This window comes from Sceloporus occidentalis, unplaced genomic scaffold (assembly GCF_023333645.1).
Source record: "Sceloporus occidentalis isolate IW3139 unplaced genomic scaffold, rSceOcc1.0.p SCAF_3, whole genome shotgun sequence".
Lineage (NCBI taxonomy): Eukaryota > Metazoa > Chordata > Lepidosauria > Squamata > Phrynosomatidae > Sceloporus > Sceloporus occidentalis.
In genome coordinates, this window is record NW_028316983.1 from 92516706 (window position 1) to 92539976 (window position 23271).

The following is a 23271-nucleotide window of genomic DNA, read 5'->3' on the forward strand; positions in this document are numbered from 1 at the left end:
CATGTTTCAAAGATTGTGGCATTGGAATTTTAAAAAGTAACATTTTCAGAATCTGGGATAACATCACCATTGTATCTGCTACATTTCATTGTTTCAGTACAATGATAAATGAGAATGTCCAGTTGATCTCAGTAGGTGCTGACTCTGACTAAGCATTTGTAGGTCTGGGATGAAAATATGTGACTACAAGTATTCAATTTTTGTTATTATGCAGGTAATAAATCACACATTAGGACTCTCATGCTGAAAGGATTGCGTCCATCTAGGCTGACAAGAAATGGATTTACAGCTTTGCATTTAGCAGCTTACAAGGTACATGGTGTTTAATTAATTAATTATTCTGTTTGACAAATGTTCTTTCACATTTTCTGTCTCTGCTCTACTAAGCTTCCAGAGCTTAGTGTTAGGCACTAGCATGGCCATAAGCTTGGTGCCAGTGTGGGAAAAATACAGTTATCAGGGACTTCTGGCTTAAGACTACAGTCCATACTGGGCAACTACCTGAGGTCTAGACACCACAAACGCCCCACACCTCAAAAAGCTAACTGTATCCATCATGTTTTTATATTCAAATGCCCCCCACATCATGTAGGGGACATGAGATGAGCAATCTGCCATGGTTTTTCCCCCTTTGAGTTGTTTTAGGCCAAGGAGAGGCCTTTTGTGAAGTAAACTGGTAATTTCCATATGCCACCCATATGTTACTTTCCCCACCCCAACCATAGGTAACAGGGAGAAATTCTTCCTTATCTTCTTCCCTCCGCTAATATTAGAGCAGCAGCAAGATAAGAAAGAGCAAGTGTGGAGTGGAAGAATATAAACGGGACAGAGAGGAGCCAAGTTCTTCTATGGATAAGTTAGAAAGGAGTTTGGGGTTATAATACTTATCTCATATTTGAAAGAACCATGACGCAATCCATATCCCAAGCCTGGACAGTTTTCACTTTTGTTCACTACTATCACAAGCAAAACATAAGGTATGTACTTTGCACTTGAATGTCTGGAATAAATCTCAGAAGGTGATGTGAGAAGCGCTTCTTTATTAGGCATGCCCATTAGGCATGTGATGTTTCATTTTCATTATTGGAATTTGTCTGGGCTGCCAGTTAATTGAGAGTAAAATATAAAATGTGATTGTATCCATAACTGTTTTAAATATTTCAGCTACTCTATTCCTTTGAATTTAATCCCATGCTATGAAGGCTCATAGGAAGTTTGTAGCATTGTTAGCTGAGAGGTTTTATTAGTGGAATCCAAAATTCAAAGGGACCTATTGAAACTGATTAGTTTTCCTTTGACATATTTTCAGAATCGTTTATTCAAATGATTAGGATGTTGTTCCTGTAGCTGGGGGGGGGGGACTGTGTCAGGTGAAATATATTAAGGACATATTTATGAAAGTAGTAGATCCTTCAAGGTTTTTCTAGAAGGATATTTTTCATATATGGACACATCTGTGGCAAAGTTTCATGGAGAGGGTTATCTGCTATGTAATAATACAAATGAATTTATACTATTTATAGTATACAAAGTCTTACTATTTGTCCAGCTAGCTCAGGACTGTCTTCATTGACTGGCATTGGCTCTCCAGAGTATCCTGGAGTCCCTTCCGGACCTGCCAGGAGATGCAACAGATTGCATCAGGACTTCTCACATGCAAAATAGGTTCTTTGCCACTGATATTCCTAACAATGATTTCTAAATAATGATGTCACTATTCACATTTTAGGACAATGCAGAACTTTTAACAGCCTTATTGCACAGTGGAGCTGACATCCAGCAAGTTGGCTATGGAGCACTTACAGCTCTCCATATTGCTACAATAGCTGGTCACCATGAGGTATGTTTGCTCATTTGTATGGACTGCAACAATTAGAGTCAAAAGCAAGATAGATCTGAAAGATATTCCTGGATAGGATGAAGGGGCAGGAAGTCTTGCCATATACTAAGGAGATTTATCTTTCATTTATGGATTTTTGTGGCATTTTGGAAATGTTATTGAGGTGGAGTTGTGGGTTTTAAAGAAAATAAATCTGCACATTTGGAAACTGAGACATGACAGCTTAAAAATCATGACTCTTGTCTTCTTTGAAATATTATTTTTAAACTGACTTAAAACTGTTTAGATCTATACCACTATGTCTTTACTTTTCAGGTTTTTGTATAATATTCTGCAGTAAAGACCTACTTTCTCCAAACTCTAATAAAACAAATAAAATAATGTACTTAACCCAGTAATAGATTAACAACAGTATTGCAAGTCTCTTCAAATTACTATGGTAGTTCATGCACAAAGGATAGGGTGAGTCACCTAAAACTGCAGTGGAAATACCTGGGAGACTTGGATTATTTTTTTCAAAACATCTTCCAGATATTTAGGAAAAAAATAGTTCCTAAATTAAATATGGAGATGACTGGAGCATCCCATTCAACAAAAGCCTTGTCCACTACTCCCTTTTCTGTTACCCTCTAAGAATGATTCTGCAATAGGGCCTTCATGGGAACCAGCTGATGCTAAAAGAATAAGGGATACAGTGTCCAGCTATACTGGGTGCCATGGAAAAAGTAATTCTACAATATCCATCACTTAGGCTTCTAACTACAGCCTTTGTGATTTCTAATTTGGGGATTACAAATGAGTCGAGCAATTAGAATTATCATCTTTTGTACCCAATATGTGGGCAAGAGTAGTTTCATTATGGACAGGGTATGGTTAGATGCTTCTTTAGCAATAAGCATCATAAGCATTTAGTGTGAAATATTTAGTTTGCACCTGTATATCTGAGGAGGAAGTATCCTTCGCAGAGTTCAAACCATGCATAATCTTGCATCTTGAGTAGCAGAATTTTGGTATTGTTCTATAAATTAGCAGGATTTTTTACTGTTCTATGAACTTCTGGAGGAAAATGTACCATACATACCCATGTAGACATCAACCAAGTCGAGGGCAGATTTGGGGGCCAAAATTATGGATTTTTATATTGCCTGTGGATGAGCCGAAATAAAAACCTAGGGACATATATAGGGTTGCCATAACTGAGTACCTCCAAACCGGGACAAATGTAGGACAAGGTTTGAAAATGCAGGACTTTTTTTTTTTAAATTTCCTGGCTAGGAAATTAAAAAAAAGGTCCTACATTTTTAAACCTTGTCCTCCTCCTGGTCTGGGAGGAAGCCTTGGCCTGCTCCCAGGCCGGGAAGGGCGCGGGGCCGCTTGGCATCACGGCGGTCACCATGGTGCCAAGCGTCCTCCTCCTCCTCCAGGTCTGGGAGGAAGCCTAGGCCTGCTCCCAGGCCAGGAAGGAGGCGGAGGCTGCTCCTCATCGCGGCAATCACCGCGGTGCCAAGCGTCCTCCTCCTCCTCCCGGTCTGGGAGGAAGCCTAGGCCTGCTCCCAGGCCGGGAAGGAGGCGGAGGCTGCTCCTCATCGCGGCGATCACTGCGGTGGGAAGCGGCTGCCTCCTCCTCCCTGGCCTCGCGGAGGCCTTGGAGGACCCCGTGGCCGGAGCTCCAACCGCAGAGAGCCCTCCCAGGCCTCATCAAGGCCTTGGAGCCGCCGCGGGGGCTGAGGTGGCCGCGGTGGGCGGGGCCGTCCCGGTTTGGGCGCCAAACCGGGCCAGGACCGGGACGGCACCGCCCAAACCGGGATTGTCCCGCCCCCCAGCAGGATATGGCAACCCTAGACATATAGCAAAGAATGTAAAGGATGAAGCAAAGGAAAACAGTGCTCATCATAAAGGCTGGATGGATGAGATGGGAACTACAATAAACACTGGCTGTGTAATGTGTATTGGAGGTGACCAGATATGGATGGGGCTAAGTAAACATGCACATGTCACAAAGAATGAAAGACAAAGCAAAGAAAATACAGACTGTGTTAAGAGTGATTATAGCCTTCAAGTTTAATGAGATAACATTGTCTGATTTTAACCCCAGAAAGCTGAAAAACACAAATATATTATTCAAACCCTTCATTGTCTGATTCCTCATTGCTGGAATAACATTGCTGGAAACACCTTTTCTAAGTACAGTGGCAAAAGGTGAGAGGTTAATCCATCCAGGAGAACCTAAAGGAAGCACCAAGCTCCTCTCTTCTTTTGGTATTTCTTTGAGGGGAAGCACTAAAGAGCCATCACTGCCACCATTTTCCCACTCAGGGATTCAAAAAGGCCAGAAGTGGACCTGCAGTGGAAAGAATAGAGAGGATCAGTGCTTCTTTTAGGTTCTCTTGGGACAGACTAAGCTTTCATCTTTTGCCACCCTACTAAGAGAAGGGGGTAGTCCCTTTTATTTATGGCTAAATGGCTAATCTATAGACAAATTAACCATTTAGCCATAGCAATACAGGTTATGAATGAAGCTTAGCATATATACTTCTGCATAAGCCAAGAAATGTTGCTTGAAAAATTGACAGAAAAAACATGGGTTCACTTATCCATGGGTCAATGTAAGTACTGTACCTTAACTCTTATTAAAAGGTACAGTACTTACATTGACCAATGGATAAGTCAACCTGTGTTTTTTCTGTCAGTTTTTCCAGCAAAATTTCTTGGCTTATTTAGAAGTATATAAGTTATGCTTCATTCATACCCTGTATTGCTAAGGGTACATGGCTAATTTGTCTCTGGGCCAAGTACAGGACAGATGCAGCAGACAAGAGGCACAATGAAAAGTCATTAAACTATGAACATTTGCAGGGTCTTACATACCATGAGAAAATGTCCCTTCAGTTTCAAATTGTAGCTTCCACCATAGCACAGATTGCATCATAGAGACGTGCACAAACCTTGCTTCTCCATTCATTTTTGTTTAAATATACAGAAAAGAAAGCAGTTTCTAGCAAGAGAATATATATATATATATATATATATATATATATATATATATATATATCTTCCACTGCATGGCTTTTTTAATTATTATAGTTGTCCCTGCAAGCCCTGCTCTGTAAATGTCACAGTCAGTTTCTCATGTTTACAGTATTGTGCAGTAACCTGCACCCATGTCATGTTGTTACTGATTTTAAATGGATTCTTTTGTTATCATGAACAAAAGGATCCATGGAACAACAAAACAACCATGGGAAGATGCATTTTGAAGATAAATGTGCAGTACACCTTCCCCCATAACTCCTCATAATACCTATTGGAACAATGTGACCTCTGAGGAACTGTATGACCTGAGTTCTCCTTAAGGATTCTGCCCTTCTCTTAAGATTTCCTATGTGAATTTCCTGTAAAGCACTTAGATCCAAAATCTTATTAAAATTCATTTTTAGTTATGAACCTTTTATCCCTACTCATACCACTTAGGCCTCATTTCAGTCACTTCACACACCAGCTCATTTCTTGTTGCCTTGGAAATGCTTTGTTTCAGTCTGTTTTTTAAAAAAAATATTTCTGAAAGTGTTTAATGTTATAAACAGAACTGCTTTCATAATGAAGGGTTCACAGTTGTAAATATAATCTTAAATGCACTATTATTTTGTTCATAAATCTTTGGGATAAATCAGTCAGCAAAAATAGCAAGAGTTGCTTTTGTTCTAAACTGCTGTCTGACATCACTAATGGACTGGAGGAGGTGAAGAAAGTCAATCTTAATCCAGAAAAAGAAGTGTTCCTGGTCACTCAAAAAGTTAGAAGGAAACAGGGATGCAACCTGTGCTAGAGGTATTAGACTTCCCCTGAAGATGTAGGTTTGCCATTTAAGGTTTCTGGATTCAGTCCTGAGCCTGGATTCCCAGGATTATGCACAGGCCAGGAGTTCATAGCACAGTTAAACTTAGGTTACCATCATCCTAGAGATGCACATTTGGCTGCAGTGCTATATGTTTTAATTGTGTCCCATTTTAATTACTGTAATTTACAAAATTAAAAATGGATTCTATACATGCACAAATAGAACTAGTTATTTTTTTAAAAAAATACCAATTGTTACTTTTTTTAAAAAAAAAATACCATTGGTATTTATTACCAATTCTTTTGGGGGGGGATGCAGGGGGTAACAATTGCAGAAATTCAAGATTAATGATACCTGTTAACGTTATGATTGTCTTACAAGAAAAACACTGAACTGCAAACAATAGAGGACAGAAGAAGAAAATGTCAGTGATTGTAGAACATTAAAATAATCATACGTAAAAGAGATAGACAGTTAATGAACAAATAAAACCAAGAAGTGTTAAGTAGAAAGTTGATGTGTGTTATATGTGTTGTTTTTGCCATGTCATTATGATACATTATGTTATATTTGTTATGATTGAATGGTTTTAAAAATGAATGTTATAACAATGAATAAATATAATATGAAAAACTCTTTAAGTTTAAACTTCATTTTAAAAAAAGATACTTTAGAAACCTGAGAATAAGGACTCGCAAGGGAAGACAGAGTATTGAAGTTTTCCCTTTCTGCAGGAATCTGCAGGGAAAGAAGCAGAGGAGGTTTTTAACCAACTGGAGGTAAGCTCCTGTTGGCAATTTATCTTCCTAAAATCAAGGGAAGATCAAAGGGATTGCCCAGAGGGCCCCATTACCCAACAGTTGTTGTGGAAACACAAGAAGCAGTTAGCAAATCTTTGTGGAGGGACTGGGATTTATCACCATGCCCAACTGTCATCTGCAAAGCCTGAAGGGCCCAGAAATTCTTTGTGGACAATTGATCCTAAATCTTTGCTTTCTTTATTTAACATCTGATTGTTAGATCTTGTTTTTTTAACATTTGGATTAAAGAAATCCCGTGATATCTTTCCCTTTTGTAAACTGCTCTTTTTTTAGACGAAGGAAAGATGTGGTTAGCATTTTATTTTGGCTGTATTTTCTTTATTGGTATAATAGAATTGGAAATAACAAAGTCTGCAAGGATCTAAAGAGTTAGCAATGACAATATTTGAAAGATTTATTGATTTTGTTTTATACCGCATATAATTAATTTGGCTTTATTAAGTCTGGATACAAAAAAAGGAGACATTGGGAGAAACTTTATTTGTTTTGACAAAAGGAGGCACTGGATTGCACCCCCCTTCCCCCCCCCAAAAAAAAACCCCAACACCTGATAAGATTGGCTTTAGATATGGAGAAATGTCTGTGTTCCAAAAGAGGAGAGGAGGCACCCCTTGTAACTCAGCACAATAAACTGTTTTTCAAACAGTGCTTAAAAACTAAGAGAAATAAGATTGATAATAGCTAGGTCAAAGGCCCTTGATTGTAAAGTTGGGATATAAAATGACACTGAATATTTTGAACAATCTGAGGACTGTGAAGAGGATTTCGTGGTGGTGATATCAGATAGGGAGATGGATAGGCAATCAGATAAGCGATCAGGTTGAGTATCTGGAGGGAGATGCCATAGGCTATGCAGTGCCGATGTGGGATGAAGACATTTCTTGTAAACAGATGGCTGAAGATCAGGCTATGATGACAGAGAATTTTGGAGGTGTGAAGATTATGAATGAGAAGACTAAAACTATCTTTTAAAAAGAATTAAATTAGGAGGAAAGACTGGCAATTGATCACTGAGAAGATTGAGATTGGGTGAGAGGATGATTGTGGAAAACTGTACCAAAGGCATGTGTTGTTAACTATGAGGGGTTTGCCTCAGTTTGTATTTTTCAGTTCTGGGAGGGGGAGTTGTGTCAAGATTACGATATAATACAGATTAAATAAAATTTAAATGGTGCTGATATGGGATTGATTTATGCATTAATCTTAATGAGGTGATCAATAAAAATAATGCTACAGTTCGTTTTAAAAGAAAAAAAACATTTGGTCTTCATGAAGTAATGGAGTTGCCTACTGGTTAGTTTTAATATTAATTTTCAGGGATGTATAATATAAACATAGGCCCAAAACTGATGGGCCAAAAGTGCCGCCTTCTGGCCGATCCGGGGTCCTGGCATTCAGATGTCACACACCTCCAGATCAGGCTGAAGCTGTGCCTAAGGCAGCTCAAACCCAGCTGCAAAAGGAGCACAAAAAAGCACTCCTTGCTGGTGATCCATCACAAACTGTGTAAGGGGCTGACATTGGGACCATGGCGTATGGTCATCATGGTCCCACATCGCTCAGGGCACTCTCACAGCAGGAGTGGCCAGAGGTCATTCTAAGCCACCCGTCTGCTTGAGGCCTAAGTAAGATTTAAATGGTTTAAATGGTGCTGATAGCAAAGTGAAAATAATCATTGATGATGTTTATTATTTGAATTCTGAAGTATGTTGAAATACTTTGTTTAAATTGAATTAGTTATTATTACTAATTATCATTAGTGGATAGATATTGCAAAGCTAATTTTGGATTAACTCTTTGTACAAAATTATTTAGGGGCTGTACAGACTGGCCAAAAGGGCTGACATTGGGGTGAAGTGGGAGCATGGTGACTGCATGCCGCATGACCTGACTCCACCTCCAAAGTGGCATCACGCCACCTGCCTGATCAAACAGTGGGTGGCGTCATGACATTTTTTTGTTACAGCATTTAGACATGCTTTGTCAAAGAAATGGGAAGAGCTATGCGACACAAGGGTGCACTTTTTCTGGGCCAAGAAGAAGCAGCAATTTGCCACTTCTTATTGGCCCAGAAAAATGCCGGATCGGGGCTCCAGTGTGTGGTTGCTGTGACCCCAATCTGGCGTGCAAAGGGGCGGCAGCAAACTGCTTCTTCAGGGCAGTCTGTTTCGCCTCTTGGTTTTGTAACTTTTACTTTATCTCTGTACTAATGAAATATTGATAGACTATAGAAAAAAGTATACCTTTGTTTTTTCAGATGGAGGAAACTTAGTTAAAATTAGGCTATAGCAGCTGAAGAAAAGACTGAAAGTCATTTTATGTCTTTTTGTTATCTTATTTCTTTATTCATTTCTCTTGCTTTCTTGCTTTTATATGTAGATTATTTTTTTCTATTATGCTTTTATTTTATACTATATAATTCCAATAAAAAGTATTTTAAAAATAAATCTGAGAATAAACTGTGTGTTACAGACAGGAAACAGAACATGAAAGGTGCATTGGACTTTTAAAAATATATACAAATGGTTGAAATGAAAATTCTTAAAAATAGGGTGACATTTCAAAGCCTTTCATCACAATTTGATTTTATCCTTTAAAGACAAATTTGAATTTTTTTTCAGGATGAAGTTTTTTGTGTATATAAAAATAGAGCAGATGAACCTAAGACATATTGTTCCTTTTACTGTACTACATAAAATTCACAGACATAGCCATGTTAGTCTGGAGTATCAGTATGCAAAGAGATCTTGTAGTACCTTTGAAACTAACTGAGTGAGAGAAGTTGATAGGATGAGCTTTCATAGACTTTGGTCTTCTTCCTTGGATGCATGGAGCATCCTATGCAAAGATGTGCTATCATAAGACACCAGTTTCATAAACATATGATAAATTTACACAAAAGCAGTTGCATTTCCCACTGAAAACTGGTGAATTTAGACTAGTTTGAGCACTGTTGGCCTTTCAGGGAGATTCTGGCAGCTATAGTCCAAATAAAGTCTCTTTCCCCAGCTCTCTGTGCAATTGGAGATGGTAAACAGGATAAAAGATAAGAGAATTGGAGGTACATATCCTAAATTCTGATTATTTCTTCTTCACCATCATCATCATCATCATTGTCATCATCATCATTGTTATCATTATATCAACTTTTATACCCTGTCTTTCTCCCAGATGGAGTCAAGATAACTTTCAAATTAAAATGATCACAGTGTTGTTTAAAAACATGCAAAAATAAACATTAAAACATAATTGGACCATTATCAATATTAAAACAATTTAAAACACACATTTTAAATGGTAAAAAGCTGTTTAAAACAGTAGAAGTGAAAACAATACAGCACTCTCTTGAAAGCTCTTTCCTCAAAAACCTTCAGTTCTGAAAACGGCAGAATAAAAAAGGCTTCACCAGCCGATGGAAGGGCAGCAAGGAAGGTGCCATTCTTCCCTATGGAAGGAGGTCTAGAGGTAAGGGACAGCTACTAAGAAGATATAATGTTATGTCCCCAACAATCACACTTGTGAAATTGGTGAGTCTAAAAGAAGCCACCCCCACCCATTTGCAGGATGTCACAGGTCTGGCAGGCTCATCTTGGGGGGACTCTGTCAGATAGGTTGGACCTAAGCCATGTAGGGCTTTATAGGGCTTGACCAGCACTTTGAATTATGCCATGAATGAAATCAGTAGCCAGTAAAACTGTTGGAACAGGAGAGTGAGTTGTATGATTGATGTAGGGGGATATTGTTATTCTTCAGTGTTCCACTTGCCAGCTCCCAACACTTATCAGGGGACAAAATCAATTTGTGATATCTGAAGACCATTGCTCAGATCTGTGAATGGGGAAATGTTTTAACAGATGAGATTGACAAGACATACTTCAGCTTTGAAGGCTCATTTTTCAAGGGCTTTAATTGGTGCATTAAATTTTCCTCGGATGTTGGTTTTCGTTTACTTATCAATGGTGTATTGAAAAGCCCATGAGGTATAATGCCATCCCCTTTGCTGTCAATGTACGTTTCCCATTTTAAAAAATATTTTTTTTCTTTTGTTGGTCTCTAAGATACATATAGATACTCCATTTTCACATGTTAATATAAATGGCCACAAATACATTTATAATATTTATTAACTTCAGGTGCATAGCTAGGTGTGTACTTGTACATACTGTACAATATTATATAATATAATATATAATGCATAACAAGGGTGTATAAATCATAGCTATATGATTTATACACCCTTGAAAATAGACTTTGGCCCAAAACAGACGGGTGAAAAAAGCCTGCTTTGGTCGGCTTGGGGGCATGGCGATCACATGACACATGCCCCCAAGTCACCCAGAAGCCACCACCAAGTCGTCCTAAAAAGAAGCTCATTTTCAGAGGCCACTTTGAAACAGCTGCAATGGGCTGGATTAGGGCCACACGTGTGTGGTTGCTGCACCTCTCGGGTGAGCAGCTTTGGGGTGGCCCTGATAGACCCCTTTTGGGTAGTCGGTTTTGCCCCTATAACCATTTGTGAAACATTGAGATTTTGTGGAAGACATGAAGAATTCCTTTCTAGATTAGCTAGTGTGGATGAAAGGGAAAGATAAACAAGGCTTTTCCCTTCTGGGAAAGTTCTTGGAGTGACCAGCCAAAATAAGAAAGTCGGAGGCTCGATTGTGTGGTGCAGAGTAAAAACACAAGTTTATTCACCGATCGGGGCTGACAGCTACACCCAAACAGGTGTTTTCCAAGGCTGCAACAGCCTTCCTTGTTTGTGTTACAATTTTTATACATTTCTTTAAGCAGAAACCCAGCAAGAACAGCCCACTGCCTAATATGGTTTATGCTGTTTCACTTTCTACCTGGCTAAGAGATGATCAAACACTGAATAGTTACAGCATGGTTCAAAAGTTCATGAGCTGAGCCCGTTGAAGTTACTAACAAGCAGTTGCCTTGCAAAGAAAGCTAATTAAGGAATACCTTTGCAGTTACGTTACAAAAACTGATAACGCAGAGAAGCAGAGAAGTGTATGCTATAATTATCCACAGGAAAATAGGGTGGGGGCTAGGTAGCCCGTTTGCACTTTACTCTTTAGACTCATTCTATGAGTCTACTGTCTTGTTCTCTTGAAGCAAGCAGGTTACAGAAGCAAAAAGTAAGGAAGTATTAGCATAGCTATTTCATATTTATAAATTTCAAACCTCTCATGGAAAGGGTTCCAAGATGGAAGAAGAACTGAAGACCAGCACACAAGGGAAGCTAGTCTTTGCAGCACTGTTGTGATTTCCTTATCCTTGGCTCCCCAATACAAGAATCACATATGTTAGCAGCTAATATGTTTTGGAATGATTGGTGGAGATATTTCAATAATTGAGTGTGTTTTCCTTACGGTCCTCTCATCTTATTTAATTTACAAGGTTACATTACTGGAGAGTCTTTCCCATTCTAATAGCTGATCTGGCCTTAAAATCTTTGACTGTGGTTTTTTGGGCCCCTGACCAATTCCATTAACTTCCCCAGGCTTCTAGGAAATGGGAGGGTGTATTTTATGACCAGCCCAGTGTTCAGAAGTTGTTTTTTTTTAAAAAAACAAAAAACATGAACATATGGTGAGAGAGAGGCAAAACGCTGTGCATATATCTGAAATGTTGTCCTTGTCACTCTCACACAAGCAAGTGCCTTGTCCCTGGCTTTTAAGTTACTCTTCTCCCACAATATATCCCCATGCTGTTTCACAATCTACAGTAAATGTGATCTCCGGGAATTGGGGAATGAATAACTTTATGGACTGCTGTAAATCATTTTTATTGATGAAGTGCAATATGCTATCTCTCTTGTATCTAGAGAGATGCGGGTAAGGGTTAGCTTTGTCAGGACATGGATCTAAATTGCTGCCCAAGGTTGCTACAGATTGATTTGTTGCCTACTAAAAATTAGAATTGCACATAAAGAATGCACTAGTTCTTCCAACTGATAAAAATATCATTATCTTTTGCTCTTAATTTTCTTAGCATTCTAGTTGTTATATTGGCAGACTAAACAGCCAAATTCATCAAGTTTAGTGAGACAGTACAGCCTAAAATGCCCATCTATTATATATCAGTAGGGTTTGTTGAGTATTCTTTCCATTTTTGCGCTATTTATTTTTCTTATGTAATAAGGAGACGTTAATATCAACATCATCAAGAAATGAATTCACCATGCATATATAAAAAAAAGAGTGTTAAGTAAAAATATCCTTGTGTCAGAAATTCTTCAGGTGTTAACATGTTAGCCAGAAATTCACTATGTATGTCCAGAAGTAAATTCCACCAAACTTAATTAATACTGATTTAAAAGACTGGAAAGTCCCAAATTTTGTTCCTGTTCTTTCCAGTTTTATTTTGGAGAGCCATACATGTTCTGTTTATCTCAGAATATTTTCTGTCAGCTTCCAGTATGATCAGATTGCTTTTTATACCAACTCCTTGGGTCAGTTTATTTTAACCCAATATAGAAGGGACATCTAGGACTTTTCAATCAGTCTGAATAACTCTTTGTCCCAGATAAATGTGTACTGGATTAAAGCCATTTCATTTTCTTGACAAAAAAGTGTCCAGTAAATTCTAATTCACTCACTCACTCACTCTGTTAGAGTTGGTAGCACTAGCATGCCTTTAGTCAATATTTGCTGGTATCCATATCTCTCTAAGAATTCAAACATAGCATACAATCATGTCATTTCCTGCTTATTGGTCATAGCCATACCATCTCTTTTACTACATCAGTTAGTCTGCAGTTAGTCTAGGGAATTCATTGCATGTAATTTCCACGCCAACCTGGGTATAGGGCAGGATCAGGCTGGGGCAGGTTAAAACTGATTTTACAACACACAAAATTGTTGCTGCACTGGCACCTGACCATCACCTGTCCTCCAGCAGTGCTCAGGTGGCCAATTTTGATACTATGTAGTACTAAAATCAGCTGCCAGAGCACTGCTGGAGGACTGGTGATGGTTGGGCGGAAGCACAGCAGCAAGTTTGTATGTGGTAAAATCAGTTTTAACCCATTCCAGCCCGATCCTGTTCCATACCCAGGTCAGCGTGAAAAGTTACATGCGATAAACTCCTTGGCTTGTTTGTCCACCATTTTATGGGCGGGATACAAACCGCCATATAGTACGTATTCTATACGTACTAGGGTTAGGAAGGGGCGGTGCTTCTAGTACGTATAGAATACGTACAACATGGCGGCGCCCCTTCCACATGGGGGCCGCCATGTTTACGTACTGGACGCATAGCGTCCAGATGTGTCGCGGTGCCTATGACGTCGCGAATGCGCCAGCAGCGCCTCGCGACGTCATAAAGGCGCTGCAAAAAGAAGCTCTGAAATGGAACTTCTTTTTTGCTCCGCGCGGGAGCCGCGCGGTTTGGCTGCTGCAGCTCCCGCGCGGAGCAAATGGCGCCGGCAGGAGACCGCCGCAAAGCGGCTGTCTGTATCCCGCCTTAGTCTGCAGTTCGTTTTCTCCTTAACGCTTTAAGAGCCCATGTTACAAAGTCAATCATCATGAAATGTTTTGAAACTTTTAATATTTGTAATGAAATCTATGTATAGTGGACCCTTGTTATACACTGGGGTTGGGTTCCAAGATCTCCCATGTATAACAAAATCTGTGCATGCTCAAGTCCCATTGAATATAATGACATAGCAAAATGGTGTCCCTTATAAAAAATGGAAAATCAAGGTTTGATATTTGAAATTTACACTTTTTTTAACATTTTCAAATCGTGGATGCTTGAATCCGTGTATAAAAAATCCATGTATAAGAAGGGCCGACTGTAATATGTTTTTACAAGAAAGATTCAGCCCATTTTATTTCTTGCTAGACATTGTGTGTCAAGCTGGTTGTATGGAACTAGTTATTGTCCATTTTCCGGTTGCATGTAGTAATTACTTTGCTTTTAAAATGCACTCCTGTCTCTCCCACACTTCCCAATAAACACAAACACACACAGGGAGAGCTAAGCATGAAGACTGAATATATGTAAATTTTTCATATATTGCTTGTAAATTGAAAAATGTGAATCAAAATTTACTCCATCACAAGGTAAAGCTAAGACTTCTCTCTGGCTTTTCTTTGCAAACAAAGATTCAAGAAGGACTCATCCCACGCTTTCTACAAGCGCGTTGATGACAAAAAAGGCCAATCCGAGATAAACAAGCCCGGTTGCAGACTTACTAGGATGACATAATTCATATTTAGTATTAATATATCAACAAAGGAGCAATATAATGGCATATTATACATTTTTGTTCATATTGTAAGGGATGTGAGTTAAATAAAAGTGCCTTCTGAATAAAAGTGGCACCTTGTAATTTCATTGGTGAAGTGACACTGACATATTCCATTAATTTCACTTTGAACCTCACAATCTTAAATGTTGGCCTATTGTATTTTGATCAAATTCTGGTTAATATCTTGGGATTACTTCATCCTCCCCATCACAGTGTAGTCAGTGCTTTACCTGGGGATAAAATCATTCACTGTGTAAGAACCTTATGCTATCATAAATTCAGCAACAGCTGCAGCTATGACATGTTGGCAGGCTTAGATGAAATAATGAGATGAAACCCATCCAGTGCATAATTAATATGCTTAGTATTTATGCCTATATTTTATACTAAAGTCTAGCCCCACCTAATATAATTACAATAACCTAGAACTAATTATTCTTTTTACATGCATGTCTTATTACAAAGAGAAATCAGGACTGCATATAATTCAAACAGCATGTATGTGTGCATAAAAAATTAAAGGTTTTGCAAGTTGGTGTTTAACAGTTTTTACTCATGTAAGATTTATGGATATATGCTAAAAGTGAGGGAAAATATTTTAAGTGTGAAGGCTTCTACATACGTCTGCTGCCCCTAATTCATTATGTTTGTTTTTAGAGTCACTAATGTTTGTTAAAACAATTTCCACCATGTTCTGCCTATTTTCAACCTCAGATACTAGACATGTGTCCTTATTAGCACCCCTCCCCCCCTTTCTGGGGCTCTACACAAGAAGCAAATATTGAAACATGAGTAATTTTGTGGACTTTTGAAAGTCTTACATAATTAGTTTGGCATCTTTGATGTCCTGTATTTGTTTAAGGAGATTATTGCATTACTAATAAACCCAATTTACCTTTTCCGAGTTACATTCGAATTTGGGATGCAGCTGGGTATTATCACGTGGATTTTGCTGCCATTGCCACCTCCTGACTTCAACTGGCCGCTTTTCACTTTCAGGAACTTCCCGGCTTTGCAGATCAACCATCTGAGGGCAGATTTTAGCCAGATTTTTGCCTGGATGCAGTTGGGAGGCAGCAATGGCAGCAAAATCCATGTGATAATATCCAGCTGCAACCTGAATTCAAATGTAACTCTGAAGAGGTAAACTGGGTTTATTAGTAATGCGATATTCTCCTTAGTATCCTTTGGCTACAAGAACGTCAAATAACAGATCCAGGAAAGGGAAATGTTATTTTAAAAGGTGTTAAACACACTGGGCCAGATGAATCTTTGCTCTGACAAAGCATTGAATATTCTTATATCACAACATTGCTGTTGTTGTGTGCCTTCAAGTTACTTCTGACTTACGGCAACCCTAAAGCAAACCTATCATAATGATTTCTGAGGGTGAGAGTGTGAGAGTTTTTGACTTGCCCAAGATAGCCAGGTGGGTTTTCATGGTACTGTGACAATTTGAACCCTGGTCTCCAGAGTCATAGGGGCTCGACAAATGCCGCCCCTCTTTGCCCCGCATCATTGCTGCAGCAACCAAACAGCGCGGCACCAATGCACTCCTGGGAGCAAAACAAAACAAAACAAAACAAAAGCTGCCAAAAGCAGCTTCCAGGAAGGGGTACAATTGATGCACATGTACACACCCTCATCATGTCACTTCCTGCCAGCACTGTTTGGGTGCTGTGCGACACTTGTGCCATCATCGCACCACTCGTGTGGACAGCGGTAAGCCATGATAGTGGCATACTCATGGACTAGGTTGCTGGATATGTAAATGCCCAGCCTCATCTAGCCCTAGTTCATGGTGAGGATGCTGCAAAGTGCCCGTTTGTACTGGGCATTAGTCTTCTTTTTTAAAAAATTATTAAATAGGAATGAATGAATGAACAAATGAATGCCTTTATTTCAGTTAACAAACCATAAGCAGTATAAAAAACAAAACAACAGCAACAGCAACAAATTAAATAACAGCAAGAGTAGTGCATACACAGCATATGAACAAACTTGTAAAATACATTATAACAAGGGTTTTGTTAACAGACTCAAAATTATTAAATATAAAAACACAAGTACAATATGTTTACACATACCAATGCAAAGACCTATTTATCTAGATATACATGTATTCCAGTTACATTTCCCAACTTCCTCATCATCTCAAAAGAACCACATATCCTTTTACCCATTGTAAGGGTCCACCTGTGTAAGTCGTTGTAGGATGAAACTTCTGGCTGCTGGAGTCCTGCTGCCAAAATCTTTGCAGGACCAGGCCTGAGCTGGTCCTGGAAGGATCTGGGCTAAGCCAACAGGCACATGCAGGGTAACTGGAGCAGCTGGAGATACAGCCATTTATAGGCTGCATTGGCCTTTCAACCTTTGCCATAGTCTTCGGAGCTGCCTGAAGCTGCTCTGGTTGAATTTTGCTTTGCTTTGCTAGCCTTGCTGTGTTTAGACCTTACTCTGTCTTGTGACTCTGCCTCCTGCCTCTGGTCCATTGGATACTCTAAGGGCCAAAACAGACAGCCCTAAAGGGGACGTGACATGCAACCACTTTAAGCTCTAGATTGAGGCCATGACAACCGCACACTACAGCCCTGATCCAGTGTTTTTCCAACAGAGAAAGAAGAGGCAAGATGCTGTTCCTTTTGTGGGTGAAAAAAGGCAACGTTGCTGCCACAACCACAGCTTTTCAGCATTTTGACGGCACAGATTGTATACATGCCACACTGCCGAAACGCCGTGAAGCCATCACAGGTGTGGTCAGCCATGCAACTTCCTGGCAGTGTGGGGGCAGTGTCAGAGCATGTGGCATCTAAAGGCTATGCTCAGAAACCACCCCGAACCCAGAACTTACTGCTGGTCTGTTTTGCCCCTAAGTTCACCATCCATGGTGCTGGCCCCAGCAGCCCACCATGAAATCCAGGCCATCCATACCATGGATCTTGACACGCATCTATTTATCTCACTTTCTTTCTTTCTTTCTTTCTTTCTTTCTTTCTTTCTTTCTTTCACCCTACCTACTCCTATACAGTTTCCCCCTACTTTTTCATTTCTTTATCCTATTAATTTGCACATTTGTATCACTTTCCCACATTTTTCATGCCTCCTCACACTTTCTCATACCTTCAAAATACTTTCGCATACTCTCCTGCACTTACACATAACTTCCATAACTTACATCACACATTCATACTTCATTTCAGCCAATATTGCCCCATTTCTTGCCTTCTGAGTAACTTTAACAGTAACACAATTTTATGTAACTCCATCAACTTTTATCCTTATATATTCCTACAAAAAGGCAATCTCATTACTCTTATAACTACAGATAAAAAAATAAGCAATTTCCCCTTATTATCTTATTCACGTGGTAATTGTTAAACATCAGTCGATAAACTTAATATCGCTATACCTCCCCATTTTTCTTTTAAAAAATTAAATACTATAAACCATTCCTTACTAAATCTTTCTAATGCATTATATTTTACTAATTGGGTTTATTTATCCCTTTCTAGCACATCCTATAGTTTAAACATCCATTCATCTTGATAGGGGGTATCTTTTACTTTCTATATTTGAGCAAATGTGATTCTGGCTATTGTGATCATGTACAATCGGACCTTTGCATCCATGGGGAATCCATTCCAGACACACATACCCCACAGATATGGAAAAACATGGATCCTGAAGTGCCATTGCTCCTAATGGTGGCACAACTCCACCACTGGGGAAAACCAGGCTTGCTGTCCATGCATGCTTAAATCTGTGACAAGCTTGCAGATGTCAAGGTCCCACTGTAGAACAGGGTTTTGCATAATTCATTTTCCAATTCATCCTCAGACATCCCTAACAGGTAAAATTATGATTTCATCCGCAATTTAGCATTCAGTAAAAACAGAAGAAGCAGTACTTTTAAAATCTAAGTCTGAGTTGAAAACTTAAAGCTTCCAAGGTTTTAGTTATCACTGACAGAATGTCCAGTAGAACCTAGTGTGGGATTATTTAGCAATTTGAGAACTTTATTGTAAAAACTTTTCACTACACAAATTAGAAGCAAGCTTTTAAACTTATCTATAGCTTTACCTTTTAAATGGTTCTGTAAATGTTGCCACATAATAATGCATTTTTTTCACAGCGATAAAATCATTACTGCTAGGGAGGCATTTAGAGAGTGCAGCAGTGAATATCATGAAATGTGTACAAATACATGAACGACGAACCATATAAAAGCTATGGTGGCCTCCAGGGAAAAGTGCCCAGTTTTAGTGCTTTATTCAATCACTGACATGATTAGATTGCCTCTGGCTGGCTGAAGATCACCAAGGTCATCCAAGCCTGCTTTAGTGAATGATTTCTTCTATAGCACTTTCACAGTGGTCATCATCCAGGCTGGTTAGATTCAGGTTATTATGAGGAGAACTTCCTGAAAAAGAAACTAACATAAGATTGTGAAATGAGAAGTGGATCAAAATCAACTACCTGAGGCTTATTTAAAGGAGGCTAAAGTGGTTTCCAGCAAGACTTTTAATGCCAAAATTGCTCTTGCTTTATTCAAGAAATATAATAGGGGTGGGAGTGAACAGGAAAATCCAGATTTTTCACTAACATTTCTTCTAGCATTTTTCTTAGTATAAAACTATGACTAAGGGAAAGAGAAACAATTGTTTCAGAAGCACTATTTTTTGCGAGTACTACGATCCCCCTATTCCTAGATAAATCCGTAAGAAAAGAAAATTCATTCATTTATTTGTTTGACTATTTGTTTTCAGAGTCTCTTGTGCTCTGACATTAAAGCCTTCGACTTCACAACCACTCTCCTGTTGTGGCAAGGCTGTAAAGAGATAGATAGCCAACTTCCTGGAAAAGGCATCCTGTCCCTCAGAGAGAGTACCCCTTAGAGCAGTGATTCCCAAACTCTGGTCCTCCAGGTGATTTGGACTTCAGCTCCCAGAAACCTCTGTCATCTTGGCTAATGGCCTGGCATTGTGGGAGCCAAAGTCCAAAATACCTGGAAGGCCAGAGTTTGGGAATTACAGTTGGCCTTTCTTATACACAGATTTTTATACATGAATTCAAGCATCCACGGTTTGAAAATGTTCAAAAAAAGTATAAATTTCAAATATCAATCTTGAGTTTCCATTTTTTATAAGGGACACCATTTTGCTAGGTCATTATATTTAATGGGACTTGAGCATCCACGCATTTTGTTATCCACAGGGGATCTTGGAACCAAACCTCAGCATATAACAAGGGTCCACTGTACTGCCTTAAAGAAAGACAATGAAAGTATAGGGTCCCTGGATACCCATCTGATAACTTACAGGCTGTACAGACCGCATCTAAGGAGCAGCTTGCAGCCATCTATTTCTTTTCCAGATTGGGGCCATGACAACCACCTGCAGCAACCCCAATATGGCCTTTCTGCGTGATAGAAAGGGTGCCGTAGCTGCCAGCGCCATGACTTTTCAGTGCTCCTTTGGCACTGCATCATCTGGACGCAGCTCCAGAAGAGCACCATGATGCCACCCACCATGTGCAGCAGCACACAGCATCACACTGGCATCAGGGTATGCATCGTATGGATGCCACGCCCACACTCTGCCCCCCATGCCAGCCTTTATGGCCAGTCTGTACAGCCTGTTACTCAGAGGAGGTCCTTAGAGTAAGGCATTAGGAAAGCAGGTTCTATAGAGTTGTTGCCCACCCAATGTGTCACATTGAGAGCCCTACTGGGCAGGTGCACAAGTGCATTAGAAACTACAGCACACGTGCTTTTGTACCGTCAGTTTTACAAGGATATTCATTACCAGTTGAACCTTCTCAAAGGATTGCTTTCCTCTCCCTGTTTCATTCACCAGGATCCTCAGAGCAAGATGGGAATTGCAGCGATGATGGGGGACATACTGCCTCAGGCAGAAGACATCTTGTTCTGCACTCATCCCTAATCAAATTTCCTCTCCTCTTTGCTTCTGTATCTTCCAACTCTATGATTCTATGATCTAAAACTGCATGTTTAAAAAGTGTTAGCAGGTTACTTATTTATGCATTTCCCTCTTTTTCCTCCTATTTTCTTTCTCTGTTAGCTCAGAGAAAGAGGGACGATATAAATAAATAGAGATTCAAGGACTGGAAGTACACCTCCACAATTCTGTCCACTTTCCACTATGATACACCTGTGACTTTACCCTTTCAGTATGAACAGCTGCTGGCAAAATCACATAGAGTTACACACAGCAGCAATATTTAAATGTCGTTCAATGTTAGTTCGGAAAGTATAGTATATTGTCTCCAGCTATCTTCCTAGTAGGAAGTTGGAAGGACTCTGTGTTGTTCAAACAGCAAAAGTTACCAGTAATGGCTATTCTGTTCTCTTCTTGGAGTGTGTAAAGAGATTTTGTGGCACCTTTGAGACTAACTGAAAGAAAGAATTTGGCAGCATCTTCTTGGAGTGGTTTGAGTGTTGAACTATGACTCTAGAGACCAGGGTTCGAGTCTCAGCTCAGCCATGTGAACACACTGGGTGACTTTGGGCAAGTCAGACTGTCTCAGAAGATGGCAATGGCAAACCCCCTCTGAAGAAACCTGCCAAGAAAACTCCATGATAGGTTCTCCTTGGGGTCACCATAAGTCAGAAATGACATGAAGGCACACAGCAACAACACACAGGGCCTTGATTGTCATTACTTGCCATTCTTGGACAGCTCCTTGGGACTCCAAGCTCTGGCAAAACCCATTTATGATACTTGGCCTCGTCTGCTTCTCATTTTTCCCCCAAGCAACACTCCATATATTCAGTTTTAATTTCCTCAAATGTCCCTGCTGTGTCATGGCTTCAGGACACTGGAGGAAAATAAAATTGTGAGCCCAGATTTTCTGGCATTCACCAACAAGTAAATGTAGCAGGAGCCACCAAGTAATAATGCATCATTAACTTACTAAATATGGTTCTGACCCTGGAAATACATTCCTATATAAATGGTTTAAGAATTTCCCCCTCAGTCCCAAATCCTAACTAAATCTAAGTGCAGGTTTAAATAGTGTAGCTTCTGCCAAATTTCTGCCCAGGACATGAAGCAATTTGAAATGAAATGAGTATGATCTTTTATTCACTGACTTGTGGCTGTGAGGAGTACTTTGCCACTTGAGAAAGCTCATATCCATTCTACATAAAATAAGAACAGTAATTGTTTTCCTATTTACCTTTAAGCATTTAACTACTCCTCAGGATATTCCAGCATAACAATTGCTTCTCATTGCAGACTGGATGTTGCCTAACAGTGTGGAAATGCCTGCCCAACTATATCTAATTTTGAAAACAGAGTTAAGTGTAGTCTTTCATTGTCAACATCATGTGGCAAGTAATGAGTTGCCAAATGGAATTCAAGAAGGACAATAAGCATTATGGAACCTATGCAAAGAATCTACATCTGTCAGACAGAAATAAGTATTTACTGAGCCAACTGATTTTTTCCCTTCCAATTTGAGCTTTGGATGCACACAAAGCAATTTAACAAAGCATTTGAAAAGATGTACCAAAGCAAGTAAAACAACAGAAGGCAATCTAAAAGAACCATGAACCATCACAGAATGTTTGTGTAACCAGCGTTCATGCATTTTAAAGGTTTCATATTTACATATTTGTTTATATACGTATATTTAGGGCTTTAAAAATACTTTTTTAAAAAACCCAAGTTTTTAAAGAAATGATTTTACCCACAACTATAAAAACCATAAAAACTCCCTAGAGGATAAAGGAATAATAGCTCTATAATCAATGGAACAGAACCTTCTGCTGCCACTACACTGAGTCATGATAGAAGCTTTCAAGAAAATACCAACTAGAAAACACTGACAGAGATAATGTGTAACACAAGCAATAAAAAGTGAGGGACAGGCCCGAGTGGCAGCCAGGTTATCTGCTTGTCCCATCCATGCAGAGTTTTTAATTTATGGCTCTTAAATTCCTGAGCTGGAAAAAGCCTTGTCAGATGAGTGACAAACCTGTAATTTGTAGGTTAAAATTAGAAGATTCAGGGCCTATACAGACTGGCACTTTGTGCCAGCCTGTGGGTGGAGCCAAGGCCCACCCAGCCCTGCCCCCAGGGTGCCATTTTGGCATGTGCTGGTCTACATGGCATGCACCATCATGGCACAACTCCGGTGCTGCATCTACACAATGCAGCCCTGAAGGGGTGTCATAAAGCCAAGCATGGCTGCACATTTCTACAGGAAAGTGAAGACTATTAAGCATCTATGTGAATGTGCAAAACCTGCAGCAATTCACAAAATAAACTTACATATAGACCAGCCCTAAGTCTGCTGAGTGGCCTGCAATGTTGTGTGCCATCTAGTGGTGATAAATTGTCATTAGTCTATATTTGAAGCATGCCACCAGGATATCATCATGGAATTAAATAAGCATGGATAAACCAGTGGGATGAAGCGAACAGGATGTGAAAAGAATGAACTACTTCAATCAGTTCTATACCTCTTTTCATCCATTGCCAGTATAAGA

General features: G+C 39.5%; 1 protein-coding gene across 2 annotated transcripts in view; it reads left to right on the forward strand.

The window, feature by feature from the left end:
* Positions 1–23271, forward strand: part of LOC149316419 (serine/threonine-protein kinase TNNI3K) — a 255250-nt gene that overhangs the window by 54800 nt on the left and 177179 nt on the right. For both annotated transcript variants that reach the window (XM_089515448.1, XM_089515449.1), the window contains 2 exons: positions 215–312; positions 1730–1840. In XM_089515448.1, the coding sequence (XP_089371574.1) occupies positions 215–312; positions 1730–1840 (209 nt within the window). The remainder of the gene's footprint in view (positions 1–214; positions 313–1729; positions 1841–23271) is intronic.